The sequence below is a fragment of the Lottia gigantea genome, assembly GCF_000327385.1.
Source record: "Lottia gigantea unplaced genomic scaffold LOTGIsca_29, whole genome shotgun sequence".
NCBI classification, from domain to species: Eukaryota; Metazoa; Mollusca; class Gastropoda; family Lottiidae; genus Lottia; species Lottia gigantea.
Window position 1 is genome coordinate 641511 of NW_008708943.1, and position 25271 is coordinate 666781.

The window sequence follows — 25271 nt, forward strand, 5'->3', positions numbered from 1 at the left end:
GATTGAAACAAGCAAAATAGTTTCATTAATTAAATATTTCTAGAAAGAGTAACAGATGGATATTTTCTTCCACATTTACTCATTTATAATCCAGCTTCACAATGGTCAAGGTATTACGAGCTTCTTTTTATACCTTGACCACAATAGCTACTATTCTTGTATCACAGAAGATTGAAAATATAGGAATTTGATTGGCTTGTATGTTGCAAATACAGTCAATCAGAGCTCTTGACAGAAAGTCTGTAAACGATAAGCCGTAATGTTTACACTCTTTCTGTCAAAGGCTCTGATTGTCTAGGTGTTTATAATCTTGATCAGACACATTCAAAGAGTCCTAGAGTTACTGTCCTTGTCTTTGATACTATAAAGAAGTGTAAGATCTTGTTTTTTCTGTTGTGTGGAAAAGTTTAAAATTCGATTTTTTCCCATAAAGAGGACAGCAGTTGCTGTCCTTTACATACAAATAAAAAAAGTAATATCAAGCTTTTTTAATTGGGATGAGTTTGAATTTGAACAGTTTTCATACAATGGTGCCTTTGATAAAACTATAGAAGTGAAAAATGTTGTTTTAATTGTTGAAGTAATTCCTTAGAATCTATGTGACCATCATAAGCATCTACTGCTCGTTTCACAGCATTATAACTACTCTGTAGATCTCCCAACTGAAAAATATAAACAATTTATAAAATATTAGTTATTATTGGCAAAAGATCTAAGTCACTCTGTTTAAATATTTCAAATAAAGTGTAAGATCATTAACCCTTTATTCTTCAACCTCATTAGAATGAAATAAACCTGATTTAATGCATTGATCTTCACAACTTGACACTTGTTAATCTGTAACTAGACTAATCCTAATTCTTATCCCTCAGCTTCTCCAGGTCTTCACAATACATCAATATTACAGGATGGAGATTAACTTGATCTTTATCAGATTTATACAAATTATCCTTTGTAAATAGCAACCTGTGGTCTTCAGTTAATTCAGAGCACAGGGAGTAGGTTAGCCTATCTAACACCATTTAAATGATATGGAAATTATCATATCATTTTCTAACCATTCCAGAATTTCAGCCTTCAACTCCAAACACAACAAAAACTAGAACTGTTCCCTTAACAGTACTAATGCAGGGCACATAACGACCAACAGGTACATACAAGGGTGGACGGATTAAGGCAACGCAGTCGCATGTGCACTACACAAATTCCAATTTATCTCTGAAATCCAGAAATTGTCTTTTTGATATAATAGTTTGAGGAAATTTGGAAAAGAAATGAGATAGTTGGTTATGCGCATGCATACAATTGGAATTTAATATTTCAATCAAATTAAGAATTTGATTATTATCTAATGCCCTGCAATAATGTAAGAACTACCTGGAAGCTAGACTATAAGTATGATCTGGTTATACTATACTAAATGTTTCACAGCAGTAGTGACCAAATCATCAATTAATTTGTTATAAAAATCATGATTTGAATTTACCTGTTGACCATATATTGGATTACAGACCCCCCCCTTTACACTTATTTGAGACATACATCAACTGTGGCTATCTGACACCAAACTCAAATTTAATCTGTAATCAAAGTAATTGATATTTTACTACATGACCTCATATCGGGTTACAAATTGCCCTCCCCTATTCTGTAAAATCCCTGCCCTTATCACCCCCTCCCTCTTTTTGATACATACCTAACAGGACTGACACCAATTGTAAAATTAATTTTTAATCGTTGTTATTGAGATGTGATAAAACTTGATGATATGTATAAGATTACAGCTTACCCTCACCTTACAGCTTTACTGATGAATTCCCCTCCCCCTACCTGAAATACATTCACAACCCCTCCTTTCCACAAACAACTTCATCTCAGTCACTGTTGGTCACAGTTGAATTTTAACAACTGACCCTTTAAATGTTAAGATTTATAAGAGATATTCTAGCTTCTAGCAGTCCTCTGTTCCCAGACTTTTGCACATATTTTATGAATTGAAAGGCACTTGTCAATCAATGAATTATGAACACTATCAGTAATTGGTAAAACAGTGAACTATAAACAATAATTTCTATTAGGTTACAAACTATCTGCTAGAAGCAGCTTGATACTAGTTAACCCTTTCAATGTGATGACAGATGACTTTATTATTCGATTAAACCCTTGAGAAAGAAACAGCTATTTTTTTCTTCCTACTAAATTGCTATAGATTTTAATTTTCTGTTTTTTGAGATACAATTGCCTTGGAAAGAGAAACCTGTTGATTAAAAAGAATTCTAAACTTTCCAATGTAATTTGAGGCATCAAAAGGTGATACAATAATGAGAGCAGACTGGAAATTTTCATGGCTAATTTAACCCCTCATAGATCACAGACCTTCTTCAATGGTCCTTGAAGTGTGGAGACTAAATGGAAAAGGGAAGCTAGGGTTAAAACAAGTGAGATTAATTAGGTCTTTTGACAGTTTGAATTCTACTTGAGAGAAGAGTTATATAAAAAGTTGGTGAGTTCAGGGTTAATAGTATTAGAGTGGTTATTATAATCAGAATTATGATAGAGAGTTATTAATCAACTACTTCAGAATTTCATCAATCTTACATTCTTCAGTTAATATTCCAAGAAAAATCTTCTGATTTTAAAATTGATCATTTATCACGGCATTATGACTTTTGGCAATTCACTTATAAATATATTAGAGAGATATTCAGATAAAAGAATGTAATGTATCAGAATATTAAATTTATTTATTTTTTTATAAAAAAAAGGGGGGAGGGGGAGGGGGGTTGAAGCCACTCCTTTAATGACCTTGAAATGTTGTATTTGACCTTCTTTCAAAGCATAACTCCATTCCATTGGACAAGTGTAAAAAATGAAATACTCACAATTGAGTGGAGTTTTTAAATAGAAAAGAAGAATTATCTGTAACAAGTGTAGAAGTGGTCACTTAAAAAGGGGGCTGAAGTGACACAAATGAAAGTCAAGAGGGACCAATAAAATATTAAAATTATTTGAGTAGTTTTTAAGTGAACATACAAAGGAGATGAGACAGGTTTTTTGTTGGAATTTGAATTACGAGATTAAATTATTGGCTAAGACACAAATCGTTGAAAAAGTCCAGAGTTGATGATAAGTCCAAATAGGAAAGGCTGAGGACTGAATTAGGTGCTATGAGTGGCACAAATGACTTCTAGAGGGTCCACAAGTACAAGAAATGACAGTCTTAAGAGGCACCATCTGGAAGGCTCTTTACTCTGTCAATAAATTACTAGGACTTTCATTATAAATCATCTGACTATAATTAAAACATAAATCATAAACAAACAAGACCTTGGTTTATTAAAGAGAGATAGTCATTAAACTATTAACTGTATCAGCTGATAGAAACTTTATAGAGCTGAAATCAAATGGACTGGAACTGAATAGGAATAAAATTCAATGTTATCTTTAGTCTGTCTAAAGGGGCCCTCACACAATTGTAATCACCAATGAATATGAATGCTTAAAAGAATTGCGGTCATGAGCTTCAGACACAACTTAGTTGCTAGCTGTGTTCAGTATTCATAACCACTTTAATCATTTGCAACCATACTCAACTGGTTATTGCTATGCTGTGAGGGCATATTTAGGCACCATTTAAATTTACTACTATATCATTTCATGTTTTTATACATTCCACAATTTGAGTCAATATTGTTGTGTTTGATGAACCAAGACTCTATGCATAGCTACTGACTATAAACCAGTCTAAGAATCTATTTATCCCAAATTTGTCCAGTCCAGTTGTTAGTACATCAGAATTGAAAAATTACTAACGACTATAGGTTAGTCTATAATATTGATAATATAAACAAGATGATTTAGGAAGTCAAATTTATCTTTTTACATCAAATATCTACTAGAAAACCAGGAAGTGAAAAAATCATCAAATTATCATAATTAGTGTTTTTATTAACGAGGAAAGAATTAAAAAAATATGTTTGTGTGATTTGCCTATTGCCCTTGTGATAAAATATTCAAAAATATAAAAGTTTTAGTTTGGTGTTCCAGCTTGATCATAAATTTCCCCTCACTGTACATTGCATGACATTGTCTTCCTTAGTTTTGGCATAACATTTAGAATATTAGCCATCCTTAAAAACAACAAACGGGACAAAAGATGGCCTCTGACTGCTAACAAGTCGACTGGGTCATCTGTCACTTTAATAATATCCACAGGCTAAACTTTAAAACAAGTAAAACAAAGCTCCGTTACACTTGATTAGCTAGCTTCAATCATTGATATGAGATTATTTCAACTGGCCCCTGGCACACTTCACTTTATTAAAGGGATGTAGTCTTCAAAATTTGTATTATTTCAATGAAACAATGATAAGGTTTAATTTAAAGGGATATACCATAGTTCTCAAATTTAATTTAGGTATATCTTTTTATTATCTGATCATTAAAACTCAAATTAAAGGGATATTGTCATTTAAATAATTTCTGTCACCAGCTGATAGATCTCAAAACAACTCATCAGTAACGGTTCTCATTCTGATAAGTGATACAGATCACTGAAAATGAATTATATCTGTTGGTAAAGGATACAGATGACTTTCTCCCTTTGATGCTCAGCATGTAGTAAAAATTCAGCTTGTTCCTGAAGTCAAACTTTCATTCTGAAAGTCAAATATAAATTCTATTTATCTTTTATCTATAAGTTGAAGGCTAACTAGAAGTCCAACTTAGGGCTTGATTATTCATACAACTGTATCCCTTTAAACTGTAGATCATCTACAAGAAATCTTGAATATTTAGGAGGACTGTATCCCTTTAATCTGTTATTAAATGACTCATGTCTACCATGTGCTGTGAATTAGTGAAGGTACAGAAATTAAACATCAGTTGAATGATTGAATGATTGATCTTTATCACTTTAATAGAAACTAATCATGAATGCAAACTTGATTTCTTAACAGGCTGCTCAACTGCTTCAAAATCAAAATCCAATGATTAACAACAATGACTATTACCTCCTGATATACAGTCCTCATGAGGTTAAATATTAGACAACCTAACATGCTATCATGTACAATCATGGTCCAAAAGTTTTGTTCAAGGTAGAAAACAACCACCAAATCTGAAATTTTTCCATGTGTGTCATGGACTAAATATTATTTTCTATTATTCTTATATGCCACAAATCACATTCCCATGAGCAATCTAGTAAAGTTTTTAATTGCAATTTCAACTTAAATAACAAAATATCAATTATTGATAAAGCAGAAAATAGAAGAGACGAGAAATGTCACATCTTGTTGCATATACGCTCTATTTATTTTCAACTGTATCGATAATCTCACATTGCACTTTATGCTGTATCTATTTGTACCAGCAGGACGATAAGAGAAATATGAGATGAGAATATTGTATGTTTGATTGTTATTAAGATAGTTATATCAATACAACTAGTCAACAAACCACACCCTGATAGTAATACGCCCAGAGTCAGCTGTCAGGTTGGCAGAATAACCCTCAGTATCTATACTGTTGATAAGGTTGTAGTTACTATTCATGTATAGCTACAGCTCTACAATTTAATGTCATGTCTGACTAGAGCTCTAATCTGTTGATTTGGTTGTATTTACCTGTCATATCTGACTATAGCTCTAATCTGTTGATTTGGTTGTATTTACCCGTCATATCTGACTATAGCTCTAATCTGTTGATTTGGTTGTATTTACCTGTCATATCTGACTATAGCTCTAATCTGTTGATTTGGTTGTATTTATCTGTCATATCTGACTATAGCTCTAATCTGTTGGTTGGGCTGTATTTAATAGTCATGTCTTTTGTGTGACTAGAGCTCTAGACTGTTTATTTGTCTGTATATACCAGTCATGTGTAAGTAGAGCTCAAAACTGTTGAGTTGGTTGTATAAACTATAATGTCTATTGTCTGACTCGAGATCTAGACTGTTGATTTGGTATACCAGTTGTGTCTGAGCTCTAGGTTGTCTTTTAGCTGTATTTACAAGCCAAGTCTGATTAGAGCTCTAGGCTGTCTTTGGCTTTATTTACCAGCCATGTCTGATTGAAGAATTACAATCACAATTTATTGAAAGCACATTCTAGATCAGGACACCCATTGGTTTATATCCCCCAGCCCCCATTTAGTTCCTTCACAATTTTAAATATTTTTGTCAAAATCAATTTAATATTCACCCCCTATCTTGTGCTAATTAACCTGACATATTTACAATCTTCGTTATCTCTTCTGTTCATAATTAACAGTTCTAATTAACAGAATTCTAATTTCCCAATCTTTTAATTAATACAACTGATAGGGTAGAGGGAGGGGTTGTGTAGAGTGTAAATATCAGAGCCAGATCAGAGGGTCATTACTGACAGGGTACCAATTGTAAACTCCCTGAAAACAACCTAGTCGAGGGTAAGGGAGGGGCTTTTCAGGCTAGTCAGAAAATTTTTTAAACCACTGAACTCATGAAGACCAACTTTGTAGAACAAGGATCTGACATTTCCCTATTTTAATGCTAACATCTGATATACTATAGTAAATTGGTCAAAGCTTCAAGTACATTTGGGAGGGTTTCAATTAGTAAAAGGTTAAAGGTCATGCCCAGCTTGTGGTGAAATATTTTAATTGTGTTTAGGATGGTAAAAGGAAATTTCACAAAGAGGAAGCAGGAACTTAATGAAACCTCTGTCTTCAAACAGTTTAGTTTAGAAAATTGTAAATTAGGTTAAGGAGTGAGAGGGTATAGATTCCACTACATTGCAATCTATACAGTTTAGATGAAATGTTTAATAATTAAAATTTTGATATAACTGGATTTAAAAGAGGTTTTCTAGCCTGCCTTGTGACTCTATCAATCTTGGGTACTTTCAGCAATACCAATTTCCCATTCAATGTCTGAGGTTGCAAAAATTACAAGACAATGAAAATTAAATGATCATCATAAGTTTGTGCTTGATCAAAATGAATTTTGATTAATTATCAGGGTTTGTACTTATGGTTTTAAAAACAAGAATCAATCAGCTATCTCTATATGCGATGTATTTCAATATATCTCGACCTCTCTAGTGAAATATTAATATCACGAACCTAGCACCTAGATTAAAATAACCCAAGGTTTCTGTTTAATATAAATATTTCCTCGTAAAATACAAACATGATTTCCATCTATTGATATATGGAAGGAAGATTAAAATCAGTTGTAGTCTCAACTCTTAAACCATATAAGGAAAATCAATTTATCATAACTTCATATACGTCTCATTCAATAAATTACACAAGATCAAGGCATTAAGTCAACGTCACAGATAAAGACAAGAGAACGCTTTGCATTAGTAACCAATTTTACACAAAAAGTTTGTAGCTTCAGAGAAGTTTTATTTCTTGTTTATTGTAACTAATCTAAGTCTGGCAGAAGGACAATGTTATTTCATTTTCCCAAGGCATCTTATTGTTAATGATTCTGTCCCCTATATTGAGTGTGATACTGAGGTGATGTGTTGAACTAGACATCACTTTGTCCAGTGATGTGTTTGGCACATAGAAGGTTTATTAAGCCTGACTAGTTTATGGTAATTAATTATTTTCATTTTGTCATTTCAAATAAATGGCAGTAACACATTCAATCAGGTTCTGATTTGTGAAGAGGATGAAGAAAGAATAACATGAATTCAAATAAGAAAAGAGCACAGAACTTTCAGTCTGACTCAGCAAAAGATCAGCTAATTATAACAACAGCAAACTAAAACATTTCCAACAGTTTTAACATAACTAAATCAGATACAGGTCTGAAAAGGTAAAAACACCAGTTGATGGTCTGCCAAGGAAAATCAATATATATGTATATATGATAAGAAGAAACAAGTTTATTGAATAGAAATAAATTTCTTATAGAAATGAACAAAAATGGAATCAGAAATGGTAAACTATAGAACGTGAAAAAGTTTCATTGATTTTTTTCATCAAAAGACAGTTCTGAAAAAGATTTAGAACATGTTGATTTCTCAATCCTGTTCAAAGAGTTTAACCTCACAAATGTACTGAGACTTTGGTATCAAAGTAAAAAATATATTTTAGATTATCCCCTCCTTTAAAGTGAGCTTTCTTCCAAACCTCAGAATGTAAATCCTGTTAATATTCTCAAGATTTGACTGATTCATCAACTAAAGTTTGGGTCAAACTTAATCTTGAACAAAAACAAATTCATAAACTAGCTCATTCTTCTATAAAGTGTCCTACAGAACACATTTACAGGTGGACATTTTCAAGCTTAATTCAGTCAATAACATATTCCAAACCTCAGAATATAAACCCTGTAAATGTTATTAAGATTTGACAGATAAGAATAAAATAGCAATGTGGCAGATGAGTGGAATTGACCACATTTTATTTCTGCTACCAGATTATAGATTGGTCAGACAGACTGTGGTAAATAAAGAGCAGTCGGCCAGACGGTCTAGAACACACCTGTTAGACTAGGGTAATTATTTCTGGGTAATGACTATCAAGACTGAGGTATTTTATAACTGATGGAAGAATAAAAATCTGATTAATGGTCATGCAGTTCTGTTGGTGTACAGTGGCCCATTGGAGGTTAATTTGTTGTTTTTGCCAATCACAAATGTTCATATGCCTTGAGTACAATATTAGAGAGTTAACCACCATTTTCACCACTAGAATTTGAGTTGAATATATTTTTTCTTGTAATTTCTCCAGAAGTAATAATCTATGAATAATCTTCAGTAAAACATTTTCTGTTTGAGTTGAAATAGTTTTCATGTTGAAATCCATAGTCTCTACTTGTGACCTAGGCCAGTGCTTCTATAGGAGAGTATATTCTATAACACCTATAACTAGCTATACTGTTGAGGATTGTGTTTCCAAAACAATTGTTCGTAGTATGAGATGAGCTGCAATTATTGTAGCCTTCTTCAGAGTGTTATGTTAACATATTGTAATAAACATCGATAAATTGTAAACGGAAGACATAAAAGAAAATACACCATTGATGTTTCCTGGTTGATAGATTCTTTGGTAAAATCAATAAATGTACTTCAACTGATGATGATATATTATGTAATGGTTGACTTTGTATTACGTAACTCTTACTGAGATACCAAATGAATTGCTTTACATGAGAAGAGAAATGTCAAAATATATCCTGAAACCTGCTAAAACTTGAAATATTACCTCAAAATCTTTACAAATTAAACTGTATCATTTGGGGGCTACAGAACTTTTGATTGAGAGGCCAACGCCTAATTATCTTTGAATTCATTCCAGACGAGGGTCGGGAAGAAATATTTTTGTAAAATAAAAGGCTTAAATCCTGCATTTTTAGCAGAGTATTCTTTCAATATTATAACATTTTTACAAGTAAAATGATACTAACCTGGTCTGCTAGGGCAGCAAAATTATAATGTGGTTCATACATGTGTGGTGCCAACACAAACGCTGCCTGGAAAAAGGCTCTAGCCTGAAATAATAAAAAAAAAAAAAAAGTAAAAATTAGCTTTTCAATGAAGTCATTTTTCAAACTTGGATTCAGATTCGATGAGCAGTGGCCTCAAGTATTCTGGTAAAGTAAGCATCAGACAATAGAAGTCTTAGCAATGTTAAAAAGAATCAGAAATTTGTTTAAACAATGTCTTTATAATAAAGTCTTTAAGCTGGTGTCTGTGTCGTAAAAGACAATGAAAATATTTAAAAGTCATTCATGTGCTTTTAAGATAAAGCAAGATAAAAATAATCATTATGAAGGCTCATGAATCTGTCTTAAGAATGTCCATATAATAAAGTCTTTCAATTGATGTCTCTTAACTGACAACAGATAGTATTCATCAATAATTTACAACTGAGAAAGGAATCTCCTAAATAGAAGAGTCCTTAATCTTGGGTCTCAATGACTTAAATGTAATCAGCAATTGAAATATTCCTCTAAATTGCCTGTAAAGCAACAGTTTAGTTTAAGCATCAGGATGTCAAACTGAAGTCTCCTAGAAGAATTTTGATGTAGAATATTATTTGTAGTTGTTAGTATGTGGTCATGATTGATTTAAAATTAAGCCAACAGACACGTAACCATTAGATACATGACAACAATAGATGACAAGATCCAAGCAGACGACTTCCTCTCCTGGGGATAACTAACAAGTTAATGACATCTAGCATGATTGAAAATTGTAATGAAATGGAATTTACGACCTGTCTAGGTGCCTTCTAATAGAAACTTACAGCACCATACAGTGTGCACTGAAGGGAATTTTGTTATAAAAGCTGTAACAATTGTACTCAAAACATCTATGTTCACTGTCTTCATATTGTGCATTGGCACCAGACAGGGTATGTTTACTCTTTTAGACACCTGATATCATTTTTCATAATGAAATATTTCTTCCTTTGTAATTGATATAAATCCTCATATGAATAGTTTATTAGTTGATACTGATGTATTGCCAAAGTGTTATTTCTGTTTTCAAGTTTATTTTTGCAGTTCAGATCGTTAGTACTTCAGTTTTTTATTTCTATGAAGATTTTGACAAAAGAAATGTTTTTATTACTCTTTTGCTTAGTGATGTGTAAAAGTTAGATTGATTATATTTTATTTTGATCTCATGTCAGACAGCTATAATCATAAACATAATATTTTATTTCATGATGGAAGCCACATTACATCATCTACTTGAGAAAAATCAATTTTATATGTCTGACATGCTATTCACTAACTTTTAGTCCGAAACTTGCTGAATTTAATCCAGAACTTTTATGACAGTAATAAATTGAGTTTTTGGACTTTTCTATCTGGACAACATCTATCATGTTAGAAATCAAAATGCAATGAAGACAGTTGATAGTGCTCAATTTTATAGTAAAAATACAATGGACTAAAATGCATCTGATTGGGCAAATGCAAGGAGTTTTATATTCCACTATTTTACAATTAACTGGACTATAAGTAACACTATGCTGTGTGCAATGTGATTTTTTATTCACAAAGAAATGGTTTCAGACTAACTCACTCCATTACGAGAATATTATCTTTATCAGCATTGATCAAATATAAAATGTGAACCTGACATTCCATATCTCATGCAATTACTAAATGAAACAGCCGTCTATTGATTATGTAACATTGAAATATTTTAACATCTGCAGACGACATGTTCATTTCATCAGAACTTAGGACATGTGTTCATTTCAGGGTATGGCTCAATCTATAAAGTCAACATAGCTAATAATGTTTTATTTAGTATATCAATTCCAACCATTTAATAAAATACAAAATGTTTCATAATACTAAATATTAAATATCCAAGATTATATATTCTGGCAGACTGTATGCTATTTTAACCTGTACATAGTTAAAATAATACTTAAAATTTGCAGATGACATGACCATGTCTCAAAGGTAATGTTAATGGCATTAATTATAATTTACAAATTGATTAAGGCAAAGTTGGTACATAGTGCAAATATTATCTGAAACTTGCAGTCAACAAGCTCACACAAAGAGACCTGTAGCCAAAATAAATCAAAAGCAATTTCCAATCAGACATTTAAGCACGTATACTTTTTCACAAATCATTTGAGGCAAAATTGTTATATAATACAGAAATTCTCTGAAAATTGCCAACAGCATGCTCATTCTATCTAAAGCTACTAATTGATAGATAATTATTAAATGTTTGGAATTTTCCTCGTTATCAAACCACATGTCATTCTCATTAGACTCAAATTAATCATCAAATTTCAACCCATTCACAATAAAAAGCCAATAATGATTTTTTAGTCAGAAAATGGCAGGCAAGGATACTTGAAAATTAATGATAATGATGTAATCAAATTACCTTGTATTTTACATCACGTATGGCAAATGTTGAAATTTTTCAAGTCATCTGCAAATCAATATGGAACATGTTCGTGTAAATTGATTGAAACTATGTTTCTATGGCTGCTGTATAAATCTTAAATGATGAGTTTTTAAACTTAAATGAATTTAAATCAATCCTTATATAATAACTAATGAAACCCCAAAAAAAATTATCAACAGTCTACAGTGGCTTATTATGATACAGTCTGGTGGCCACATCAATTTTAAATGATGATTCTCAAATTAAACTTTGATTTTAGATCAATACCTATATGGCTATAGGCTAAATCTTACTTGTTTCTTGTTTTAGCTAATGAAGACATGGAATGCCATGCAGTATGCAATGAGATAAATTTTAAAGTAGATAGACAAAGTAAAATAGTAACAACAGTCTTTAAATTGATAGATGCTTGCTTACATTAACATACAAAATGAATATATTCTTGAAATGACCGATGAAAAATATAAACACTTTAGCGTTTGAAAAAATAAGTACAATATGGTCTAGTATAAATATTTTGGTATGAATCAAAATGGATTCCATAGCAGAAAGATAAACATTAATTTCTATATACCAACAACAGCCTGGAATAATAGAACTCTTTATTCTTCTCAAACCTTATTCTTGAATTATGGCATGATCAAAGAAAAGCAAAACTATGTAATGTGCAATTGAGAAAAATTCAATATTGGTTTTGGGAACCCTGAGTTAGATGATACATACCGTATTAAATGATAAAGCAAATGAATAGTATATGATATTGGACTATTTAAATGATTGATGGAGTGTACTGTATTTAATAATCATAAAGTGTTATGAAAACATGTTCAAGGTCTCTATCTATCTAGAGATATTATCGGTACCTGATACTAACAGGAAATGTGGTAGTTTATAACTATAATAAAGTACTGATAAGATAATTAACTATATCAATATTACTGTCTATTAAAGACAGTTCCACAGTAATAAACTAAAGCAGTTAAAGTGATAGTCATCTTTTGCTCAATTTTATGAGCATGAATAAGATTTTGAATCTCCTACTTTAGCAAAAGTCATTGTAGCAAAAAATTAATAACTAAGATGTTTTAGGCATAGTCTGTTATAACTTGATGAACAGTTCATTTCATTTCTTTTGGTAATACATGATCTATACATACTGTTCATTGAAATGATCAGAACATTCTGGGATCTGGGTGTCTTTAAGTAAACTACACTGAACATTTCTTTCGAGGAAAATAATTAAATTCAATTTTGGTCATGAAAAGTATTTATTAAACTATTAAGTTTATGTAGTCCAGATTACCTAGATATTACACTGACAGGTAGCTGACAATAAGATATCTTTATGTAAAATTAACAAATATTAAAGAAAGTCATTGTCTCCAATCACCAACTTTTTTCAGTCTCAAATTTCATCTCAGCTCAAAGGAAGGGTATCTAGAGTCAAACTTCATTGTTTAGGAAACCACAAGATTTTCAGATATGTCTGAATTTTGATGAGTTATGTCTATAATTATGATAATATGAGAAGGAAAAATCTAAATGCAATCCTCCCTTTCCTAAAACATCATACAACAAAACTAATATGATATTTTTGATCTACTTTCTATGTACATTGAAGGAATTTTTGTTTCATCTGGTCCTTAAAAGATAAGTTTTCAAAAGATAGAAACTTAAAAACTGTACTTCTGAGAACCTTCTTTGTTCTGGTATTTCTATGCAGAAGAAATTAGATCTTTATTTTACAAGGGTATATTAGTAAGGTTCTGATGTTCCTATCTTCTAATTCATTAAGTTTTTGTGTAGGTGGATCTGGTCCAAAAGACAGACATCCATACCCACAACTAAACTTTGTATTTTAATAAATTTAGTTTCACTTCACAGAACAGGAGTTATTTTTAATTATCCCTTATTTCAAAACACTGTCAAAAAGTCACTATATTAAATTACTCATTGTAAAATTAACAAAACATTGTACAGATACTCCATATTTCATTCTCAAGGGATACTGTTAGCGAATTATTCACTTTGTCACTCAGTTTGTTACCTTGTTAAGCTTCATCCTTTAATATTCACCTGTTTATTCAGTTGTCTGTATCACTTTTTAAAATGAAAACCTGACATTTATTATTTCAATAGCTCGTACTCTCAAAACATTTTTTCCTAGCTGCTTTTTATAGAAACTTTCAACTGAAAAATCTATATGAATCTTTCTTTTCCACCTTGCAGAATTCTAATCACAGAAAATTGGCATTTTCCTTTTGAAAAGAAGTCTGGAAACACAAGAATATTTAATTTCAATTTTTCAAGACTACATCCCTTTAAAAGAGCAAATTAATCATGTAAAATCAGAAGCGTGTCATGCACGTCTAAGTTTGTCCTTGACATTAACAGACCTAATATTTTTAAAATTTCAGTGCAAAAAGGTAATACTTCAGGTGTTTTGATCGTAAAATTATGTTTTGAATATTCTGATTAATTTCAACATAAGGGAACATGGCTGGAAATATGACATCAAGATAATACAGATTCAAATGATGTTATGGAAATTACCTCCAGTCTTGACAAGAATCCCAACCTATAGCACTAAATAGCCTAAGGTTAGGGTCAGTCAGTAAGTAATTGATTCTATCAGAATTCTATACATCACTCCTAATAAATTAATATAAACCAATCTTATTTGAATATACATAATAACTATACTAATATCCCTAGGCTGTTTCAGATATTCTAATAATATGAGGGTTGACTACAAAACTGTTAACAACTGTTTACATATATCACTCTTCAGAATTCAAACCTGGCATATGGTTTGTCTACAAGAAATTAGACAGAATGACAACAGTTTCCACATGCAGATATCATGACATCTTCAGTTCTATCTGACAAGAGAATATTATATAGTCTCTTCCTCCAAAAATTTTTTGTTTCATTGTAGATGAATCATATCTCAGATTATAATGTTAATAGTGATATAGACAACTTAGTGTGAGATGTATCAACTGGGAAAGCAACAATACAGTTGGCTATATATTCTTTAGAAACTTTTCCATGCCCCCTCGGAACCTCATATCAATAAATTGAAAATGTTATTCATCTGGAGGATATATCTATATGAATATTTATAGATGTTTACTGATAATGACAATTGGTCAATCGCGGTCACTTGAGGTCACTTCCTCGACTACAGATTATTACAACTGACCATACATATTATCTATTATTACTAGGCTACTTATGGTTGACATTTAGTTCAAAACTAAAGCTGGGATTACATGTGTCTGTAAGCGCAATTGAAACACATTCTCAAAACGTAAACACCTTCCATATATAAAGGTAACTGTGTAGGAAACAAAGGAGGAAAGAAAAAAGAGACCAAAACTCAAATTAGGTTATAGAAGAATAGCCCTTAAACAATTGTTTTTATCAAAATATTTTAAACCTGTTACACTGTTCAAAACAAAACAAAAATTGTGTAGTTAATTTGAGTGAATTAAAATAGTTATAAGAATTGCCCTTCACCAATTTCAGTCATTGTCAAAGTCTTGTGTCTTTCAAACTATAGAAAGAAATGATTAAGAACAATGAAGAGAATAATTCAGCAACTCTATCCTCTACTTCACAATGAATTCTTTCTAATTACAACAGTTATCAATTTTCTACTCTATATTGATGAGGCTTCATTTGATTGATTCCTTGGACTGTAAATGGCTTCCTGATTGTCATAGAGTGTCAAATTCCTGATGAATCACAGACTAATGATGATTCTACTCGACCTTATTGGACAGTAATATTCATCACTACTAATAACTGAATGATTTAGCAATCAGATCAAGTCACAGGGAGAACAAGCTCGTTTTCAAAAGAATACACCCACAAGGCAAAATATTAAAATATTATCTTGTAAGACATTGCTCTCTTTTCCAAAAAACCTGATATCACTCTGTGATTGAGTTTGTCATCCATTTCAGAAAGTCCAAATAGCTAATGATGTTATATAATTACCATAATCCATTGTTATCCAAAAAAAAAAAAAAAAAAACTTAAGCACTAGATAGAAAATTACCAGTATGACAAAAGTGGTGAAAGAGATTTACATTTTCAAATGGCAGATAAAAAAATCCCTTCTATTATGCCATGAAGCAAGGATTCTTTTTATTGTGGGGTCACCTATACATTTAGCTACCCCATTCCAACCGCCAAAGCATCAACATTGAAAAAGAAATTAACCATAGTGACTTAGATTAGTGTTTAGTTTCACACTTTGACCTACCTCCTCTATATGTCCTCTTCGTAACTCTAAAACTCCCAGATTATTATACGCGTCTGCATGGTCGTTGTTACTGGCCAGTGACATTCGGAAACACTGATAGGCTAGGTTCATATCTCCTATACCCTAGAAATATAAAATATAACAAATTTTTAATTTCTCAGAGAATTTGTATCTGAATCATTGATAGGAGAAAAGATCTAAAGGTAATGTCGCTATGTCGGGATTGAAACCTGGACATTCAGATTAGAGGTCAAGCATCTATTCTAACTTCCACAGCCCCAAAACTTTAATACCTTCCCATGATTGATATCAATCCTGATATGTTAAATTATTTCTATAAATTGGGTGCACCACATTAATAACCACCCCCTCTCTCTTTTTTAGCATTCCAACTAGAATGAAATTAGGATAAATAAATAATATAGTTAATGATATTTATGTGACATTTTTTGTATAAATTAGGTTACCTACATCCTAAAGGTTTCTAGGTTACAATTTGTAAATTAATATCCTTCATCTTGACCAATAGTTAATCATGCAGAGTACAAAATACCAAATTTTATAACTCTCTGAATGTAATCATCCAAATTAGATGACTCACTAATAAGGAATTTTCACAAAATATATGGAATCTGTTCTCTAAAATACCAAGTTATGTCACTACCTGAATGGGCTTCTCCCAAAATATATTGAATCTTTCTTGTAGAAAATATCACTGGATACGTGGACTTCAATGAAATTTTTTCCATAAAAAATGGGATTCAATACTGATAGGTATATACCAAATAAATTATGTTAGCTTCTTAAAAGGGATTCAGTGCATAGTCTAGATAGGAGCTGATTGGCCATGCTTGTCTCTGACTTGATTCATTTCATTTTTAAAAAATGGTTTGGAAGTTGATTAAACATTTAGCTAAAAAAAAGTGAGGCCATGTCTGCTTCAGGCTGTGCATTTATAAGATCTATTGACATTTGGGAATAGAAGAATTGGCTAATGCTCCTGTTCTGGAAAAACATCCTTCATTGCACACTGCATGATGTTGGCTGTTTTTATTGGCTTGTAGAGAAGAATGAAGTAAAAATCCACTTCATTTAAAAGTTATTAAACCAGTCCAAATGAGTAAGTAAGGTTAAGTTTGTAGAAGTATTACCAGATAGGCTGTGGTATTTACATCAACATTATAATGTTTATCTTAATTCTATATAATTATCTTTAATAACACTGTGGTTTATAAATAATAACCTGTATCCTTCACTGGTATTTAATACATCAGGGATGCTGATTGGGCTGTATTGACCAGTCATAGATTTTTTTTCAATAGTTGATGGAGGTTGAAGAGGAGATTTTCCAGATTCTTGGATGGTGTCCAATGGAGTGTGATTCGGATAGCTATATGTCAGTATAAGCTTAATGCATGCAATTAAAGAAAGAAACAAACCATTTTTTACTATTGTAATAGTTGTTCATGAGCAAAATAAGTTTTAAGAGCATCCTGTTTACCAACATGTCCCATTGTCCTTGGACAGCTCTTCGACATTGATCTTTCCTGGATTATCCATACCCTTTACAGCTGGGTTGTTTGAAATAATGAGGGACTTTCACACATCGGCCAATATAAGAACCCACCACCTCCATTCGTACCACTAACCATTTTGTTCCACATTGAAGTCTAATTGATTAAGAGAAATATTTGTGGTTTATGATAACAGACCAGATTGACTGTAACAGATTAAACTAGGTTATAATTGACTAAATTAGGTTATTAAAACTGTTTATTTCCTGTTTATAATAATACTAATAAATTATCCTTACTTCAAACTATCTCAACTTTACTACACATAACACATGGTTTTATAGGGGATTAAAGGAGATAGTCCATCTAATAAATTTCCTCACTTCAAACTATCTCAACTTTACTACACATAACACATGGTTTCAGCAGGAATTAAAGGAGCAAGTCTTGGAATCTTAGTTGTATGTGTATATTCATACTATTACATATATCGTAATGTAATTTCAGTGACAAGGACCTGTATCACTGATAGGGGAAACCAGGATGTTCTATGTTAAATATCAACTTGAGAGCCACAGCTCCTGTGACCAAAGAGAAATTTCATTGAAATATCTGAAAGTCTACAGGTTACAGGATGCATTAAAATCAATAAGAGACTCCTACTTGTTGTCACTAATGGGCTAATGAAGGCTGCCAGTGGCATAAACCTACTCTAGACAAAATTTCCCTCATGGCACAATGTTAGATCTGATCTTACAAATTTGAGTTGCTATGTCACATCACATAAGTTTGAGTCAGAGTGCCACCAAGTTAGATTTCAGGGAATACTTATTTCAGGACTGGTGCCATTGCTATATACAGTATATTACATAACATGCAGTGTATGTTTGTGTGTGTGTCTTTTCAACTAAAATCATACTAATGGCTAACTAATTTTCACATAATTAATAAGTTTATCTATTGCTCTGTGATCTAGGCCAGTGCTTTCATTGAGACTCGTCTCAATACACCCCAACACCAAGATCATGTGTATATCTTTATGCATTAAATCACATTTCTGTAAATCCAGCAGGAAAAGGGTTAATATAAAAAAAGGAAGATGGGGGTTTGTAAGTTGAGCCCTGATTGCATTGGTTAACTACGGACAGGAAAAGGTTGATAATTCTAAGAGATTAATATCATATCATATCTAGCTTGGGAAGGAAGATGGGGGTAACTTCCTGTCCTTATTTCCTAAATGTTAATCTAACTCTATTAATAACTGACAGAATGACAGACAGACATTATACTCAAGATCAATCCACAAGAAAAGAGTAGATATATTCTGAATGTAAAGGGAAGGAAGAGTGAGGGTTATTTCCTGAGGTATGTCAGTTACAACTATTTCAATATCAATATACTAATCTTTAGAATCCTAACTCTTATCAAATTATTGACACAATGACAGCTTCATTCTCAATATCAGCCCACTTATCTTATCATGAAAACCCACATCAAAATAATGGTATATCATTCAGTGTTCAAATGCTGGTAATACTACAACATTGGTCAAACCCTCACAAAATTGGTGTTGATGCTGTGAGCCAACAGGAAAAGGGTAGTTGGCCATATAGGGATAGGTTCTCCATCAATTTGACCAATTGTACTTTAGTCTCAGAAACACAAAAAAAAATTCCTATCCTGTGTATCCATGTAAAATCAAAGAAGACACAGTAAAGAATGGAGATTTTTAGGAAAGAGATATCTTTTCTTTTTGTCTCTACCATCTCATTCTATCATCCCAAATATCACACTACAGGCTTTTATTTTCCAAGGATCGCTTGTAATCTTAAGTCAGCTCCTGCTTTACAGATTTTTTGTTAAACATTTGCAGATTAAAGAATAGCAAAAACTTACCAAAGCAACATGTCCAATATTGAACCAAACGTCAGCTAAGGTCTGATCATCAGCCATGGACAGCGCCCTCTCAAAACATGTCAAGGTCATGTCGTATTGCTGAGCATAAAAACAACAGAGTCCAAGGTTGTTAAATAATTCTGTATTATAAACTCCCATCTGTAACAATCTCCTGTAATATATAAATTATTTAGATGAAAAAATATAGGAACACTGCATGGTGTTGGCTACCTTCATTAATATATGATGTTGAATTGTAGGTTATATAATGTAATATTAAATGAGTTGTTCATCTTCATAAGTAAATAACTGTACAGAGGTAACCACCTGTAACACAGAAGTTTACGAGGACAGCCAATCATAGTCCTCGATAGAAAAACTGTAAACAATAAGTCGTAATGATTGTCTATAAAGGCTTTTAATTGGCTGTATTCGCTTGTTTACAATCCAATCAAATTGCTGCATTATGTGATACAGTCAAGATATAAGACAAAGTTGAGTTAAGATGAATTATGAAATGTATTTTATTGTTTATAAATGTAGTTGTGCAGGTTAATCAGGTTATATTTAAAACTGTTGCTTTTAACAATATAATATTGTGTAATACCTGGGGAATGGAAATTAAAAAAAAACAAATCATAAATAAGAGCATATCATTACCAAAAAACTGTTCATTTGGAGAAAGGATTTGTTATTTTCATGCCAGCCCACACAGCCACTTTAATAAAGATAAGAGTGGCAAATAGACCCTGTATCAATTACAACATTGTCACTGGACACTCATATGATATATTGATAACAACCACAAGATTGGACACAGGTGGACATAATGACCAATAGCTTGTTAGTGACAGCCATAAATCTTACAAGGATAACAACTTAGGTTCTCGAGGTCTTTGGTCAAATCTCTTGCTATTGATCTTTCCTAGACTATCTATAAGCTTACAGTTTACAGTTGGGATAATGAGGAAAGATGAGGATCTATCATGGTTAATAGACCTTAACACGTGGACTGAGATTATAATCCACAACCATCATCTCTTCAAAACCTAGAAAATGATGTCTAAATTCCAACACTCTGTTCTTAAATCATACAGAAGATATCTATCTTCCACACAAGGATGGACAATAGTAGACTAAGACCATTGGCTAGTTACTGACCATATAAATCTTACAAAGTAGACCTATCTTCAACATAAGTAGGTAATTCAAACAGTAGCTATTTACGTGTTGACTACACTCTATCTTAAAGGGACAAGATTGTGGATCCATTTTAAATCTTACAATTAAATTTGCAAATATGTGAAGTCAAGAAGTTTGCATGGCTAAAAATTATCAAGACAGTAGGATTAGCCAGCTCTTTTTGATTGTAAACTATTGAAGTTTATTAACCATACACAACACCAGATAAGCATGCAAGCATCTAACTCAGTGAACCGCTACTGCTCCCAAATCAAATTCCAAATTTCCTAGAAGTACATCTTCATAAATCTACTTACATAAACGACATTTTGCTCAGATAAATCTCCTATTAGATATCAAGATAAATTCTAAATCTGAAACTATTGCTGGAAGAAAACCTCGGCCTCAAGTTATGTCAGACTTATTTTCACACATCAACTTTTTGCCATAAAACAAAAGTAAATAAAAATATAATAAAGCATTTTAATCTGAACATGAAAACTATTTTATAGATGACAAGTTCAGTAATATATGTTGACAAGAACAGAACTTTAATAAAATAATAAAAATATCAGAGATGACAGACTGATTTACTGGCTAGAGTTCTCAGAACATAACAATTGAATTTTGTATATTGTAAACAGGCAAGATAGTTAACATTTACTCAAGGCTAAAATGAGGTAAGAAAAATTCTGATGCCTAGGCCTGTAAGTGTCGTTTCAGTGTCAGCTTTAACCCCCTAATGTCAAGTTTTGTCAAAATCCATCAAGAATTGGTTAAAAAGCAAGGATTATGACCTAGACTGCAACTAGTTAATTCTTTATCTGATCTCTAATGGATATCTTGACACTTGTCAACTTGCAAGAGTCCAAAAAAAACAAGCCCTGTTACAGTCTCTTCCCACAATTAAAAAACTTAATGACATGTTGAACTATATTAACAGAGATTGGCCAAAACTAGCTGACTCTTATCATTTTAGATGACATGTTTTAACTTATTAGAATGAAAAAACTAAGACAAGTAACAAGCTCAAAATACAACTTAAAACATAACTAGCAAGTTAAACTATATCAACATTAATTATAATATTAGCCTTGAGCCAAATCTCAACTTCTGGTATAAATTAATATAGGCCTATAATTATAATAACAAAATATTTATACTGTTGATATAGTGCTCAATACATCAAATGTAGGGCTTATAATTATTTTACAGGATAGAATGAAATGAGATTTCATACAAAGATACAGCATAGATGAGCAAAAAAGCACAAGCCATATCTTTTCTTGAGTTTTATTGTCTTTGAGTGGGATTCAAACCTTGAGTTCCTCTTTATCCAGTAGACAACATTTTCAAATTTCTCAAACAAAAGTTATTATAAAACTACTCCATTAGACATTCAGCCATCTAATATTCAGTCATACAAATCCATACATACAAAGGGAAATAACTCCTGTTTTACTATACATATAATTCAGACAACAATTATTTCTTCCATCTAACCACTATCTCAAGATAATACATTCTTGCATCTTAAAACAGATTAAGAAATAATTAGTTGACAATCAGATGACTGGATCATCTTCTTTTTTGTTAATCTTGTATGAAAAAAGACAATATGTACTTGCCTGTAAAATTTGAGTGCTATTTCTGGCTGGTCAGTATAAAAATGATGTGTTGCGATACAGGCTATAGCTTCAACATGCATATTGTCATAATGTAATACATCTTTATAGAATTTTACTGCATCATCTAGTTCATTTAAACCCTGAAATAGTCAAACAACATGTCCCTGTTCACTGAAATCATTTACATTGTTTTTTTTCTGGTCTGTTAAATAATCTAAATCTTGTCTTTTGACAATACAATATTTACTTCTCTGAATCTTTATAACATCTGAATCTCTTCTGAATTTTAAAAGTTAAAAGCTGCTCAGAATATACGGGGTATATCACAAGCAATCACATGAAGTCCCTTACTAACCTCATGTATTCTAGCTATACCAGTAAGTAAAGTAGTTTCACCAGGGAATTTTTCCAGGCCCTGTTTATATATTTCTACAGCTGTCAGGGGCTGGTCTAGTCTGACATAAACTTTTCCTAAATACAGGAATGAGTCCACCATTTCTTGTTGTTTTATGGCCGACTTCAGTTGTTTTTCGGCTTCACGAAACATACCTAATCTGAAACAATAAATGACATTAACTAAAAACTGACTTTTTTTTAGAGGTTGTGTTCAGTTCTCAATAAAATATCATAAAAACAATTAATAAATGACCAACCTATTGTTATGATGCAACAAGATTGTCTATAACGAAGTAACTTGAGGAAAATTCCATGTAACCCGAACAAAAGACAGGTTAAAAGGGGCAGAATGATTTTTTCATTGGTCAAAAAAATCAGGCACAAATAGTAAAAAAAATTTTTTAATTCAAATCTTTTTAAATTAGTAATTAACTCTATCAAAATATATTCAGTTTGATCAAGTAGATGTAAATAACACATTTAGTAAATATTTTCAGATATAATTCCCCCAACTCAAACTTATCAAAATGAAATTCCTACCTATAATAACATTTAGCTAGCTGCACTTTCCACCACCAGTCATCAAATTTACACTGTTCAGTAGCTTGCGATGCCAGTTCCAATGCCTTTAAATAATAGAGATAATAAGATCATTCATAATGTTCTGTAGCTTGCAATGTCAGTTACAAATTCAAATAAAATCTAAACCATTCATTCAGAATCAGTTTTCAATCAAAGAGCCCACACTTTCCTCTTATCTTTGATTTTGAAAAAGCCACCTAGGTATTGAGGTAAAACCAATTACTAAAGTCATGTCCAAGGACTAGTAAACCAACTAACCTAAATTGTTAGCCATATAATTTCATTTTGACAAGCAACCCAAGTTTTATTCCTTGAAAATATGGGTGATTCTTCCCTGTCTTTTTCACTCTATCTTATAAATTATAACACTTACATTTCTCACATCATTTTCATGATGAAAAATATATTCAAATAAAGCTTTGGCTAAATTAGGTCTGGAGGCATATTTTGAAAAATTCAGCCGAGCTAGGTTAATAAATGGTCCATCTGGGCTGGATAACATTGAGGCCTGAAATTAAACCATTTTAAATTACCAAAATACAGTCCAGATACATTGAGCAAGATTTCAAATTGAATGATGAATCTGAGACATTATTCATGACATTTGCCTCACTAGAAAAGTGGTTTGTTTCCCCAATTGTACCCCTACTTCATTATCAAACTTATTGCCCAAAATGTGTCAGAACACACCAAATCAATTCAATTTTCAAAATTTCCTAAGAGGAGACACTACATTTTCCACTGCGCTGCCACAATTTGAATTACACCTCGACAGTTGTAAATCCTATTAGTCAGTCTGACCCTATTTAACCACCAGGTTCAAGAGGCAGACGCTACCACTGATTAAAAAGAAATCATATGAAATGCATATTGAGATTTGAAGATAGTATCCCAGGAAAAATACATGATAAAAACATATTAAAAAGCTTACCGTTCCAAGTCTAACATATCTGCCTGAAGCACTGGTTACAGGACGGGCTGTATGGGATGTACGTGGTGTTTTAATAGCTTGTTCCATGGTTCCAGGGCGGCCTGACTGAGTCCCAGGACGAACAAACCCACTGACAGGTCTTCCAGAGTTTGTCATTGGCCTGAAATTTATGAAGTATAATATGAGAGCCAAAGTCTGGTGACACTGTGTGAATTATCATTAATTAATTAATCCAGTTGACCCAGCTTTCTTTCTAATTGGGTATTGGTACATATAACTTACCTAACTCCCTGACTAGGCATTCCTTGACCAGTGCCAGGTTTTCTCAAAGATGTTCCAGGACGAGCTACTGTTGCTATAGCATTATCATCCATCACCATCTCTGCTATACCTTCTTCATCAACATCCACTTCATCCACGTAGACCTGCCCAGTTAAGGCTCTTGTCTTCAGTGACCATGCTCCCTAGTAAACATTGAGGCAAATCAATTAGCCAGTGTGTATCACAATATTATAGCCCATCTCTAATAGGCTTATACCAAACACTTTTATTTTAAAATGAGTTTTGGTGAGTTGTTTTCCAGTAATCAGACATACATTTTCTTGAGCTACAGCTTGATTATATCATAATGACAGGAATATCAGCAGTATCAGAATATTAGATTTTGCAAGGGTTTGCTTCTAAACCACTTACAAATTTTGTAGTACAAAGGTAAATGTGAGAAATCAGACAGAGGTTCAGAGGACAGGAATTAGAGTGGAATAAATGAAACCGAAGTAGAATTTACCTGATCATAAGGGTTTTTCTCCAATAACTGGGAGCAGATTTCTTCACATTTTTGGTATTTTCGTCTTCTAAAGTAACTGTAGGCTAAAAACATGGGGTCCATTTTACCATTAAAGATGTTTTTTCTCTAAAAATTAAAAGTTATCAACTTGAAACCGACTCCTAAGGAATTTGTCTACTTCACAGAGTTATCTTTCC

At 32.1% G+C, this 25271-nt stretch overlaps 1 protein-coding gene across 1 annotated transcript; it reads right to left on the reverse strand.

Moving 5' to 3' along the window:
* Nucleotides 1–545: 545 nt before the first annotated feature.
* On the reverse strand, nucleotides 546–25176 carry LOTGIDRAFT_161371 (hypothetical protein; the record flags this gene model as incomplete). The annotated part of the gene is made up of 12 exons (XM_009056770.1): nucleotides 546–662; nucleotides 9407–9490; nucleotides 16159–16281; nucleotides 19569–19740; nucleotides 22254–22255; nucleotides 22375–22518; nucleotides 22734–22932; nucleotides 23315–23400; nucleotides 23730–23864; nucleotides 24288–24447; nucleotides 24570–24751; nucleotides 25075–25176. 12 exons carry the CDS (start codon nucleotides 25174–25176, stop codon nucleotides 546–548), a joined length of 1506 nt encoding a protein of 501 aa, XP_009055018.1.
* Nucleotides 25177–25271: the final 95 nt, after the last annotated feature.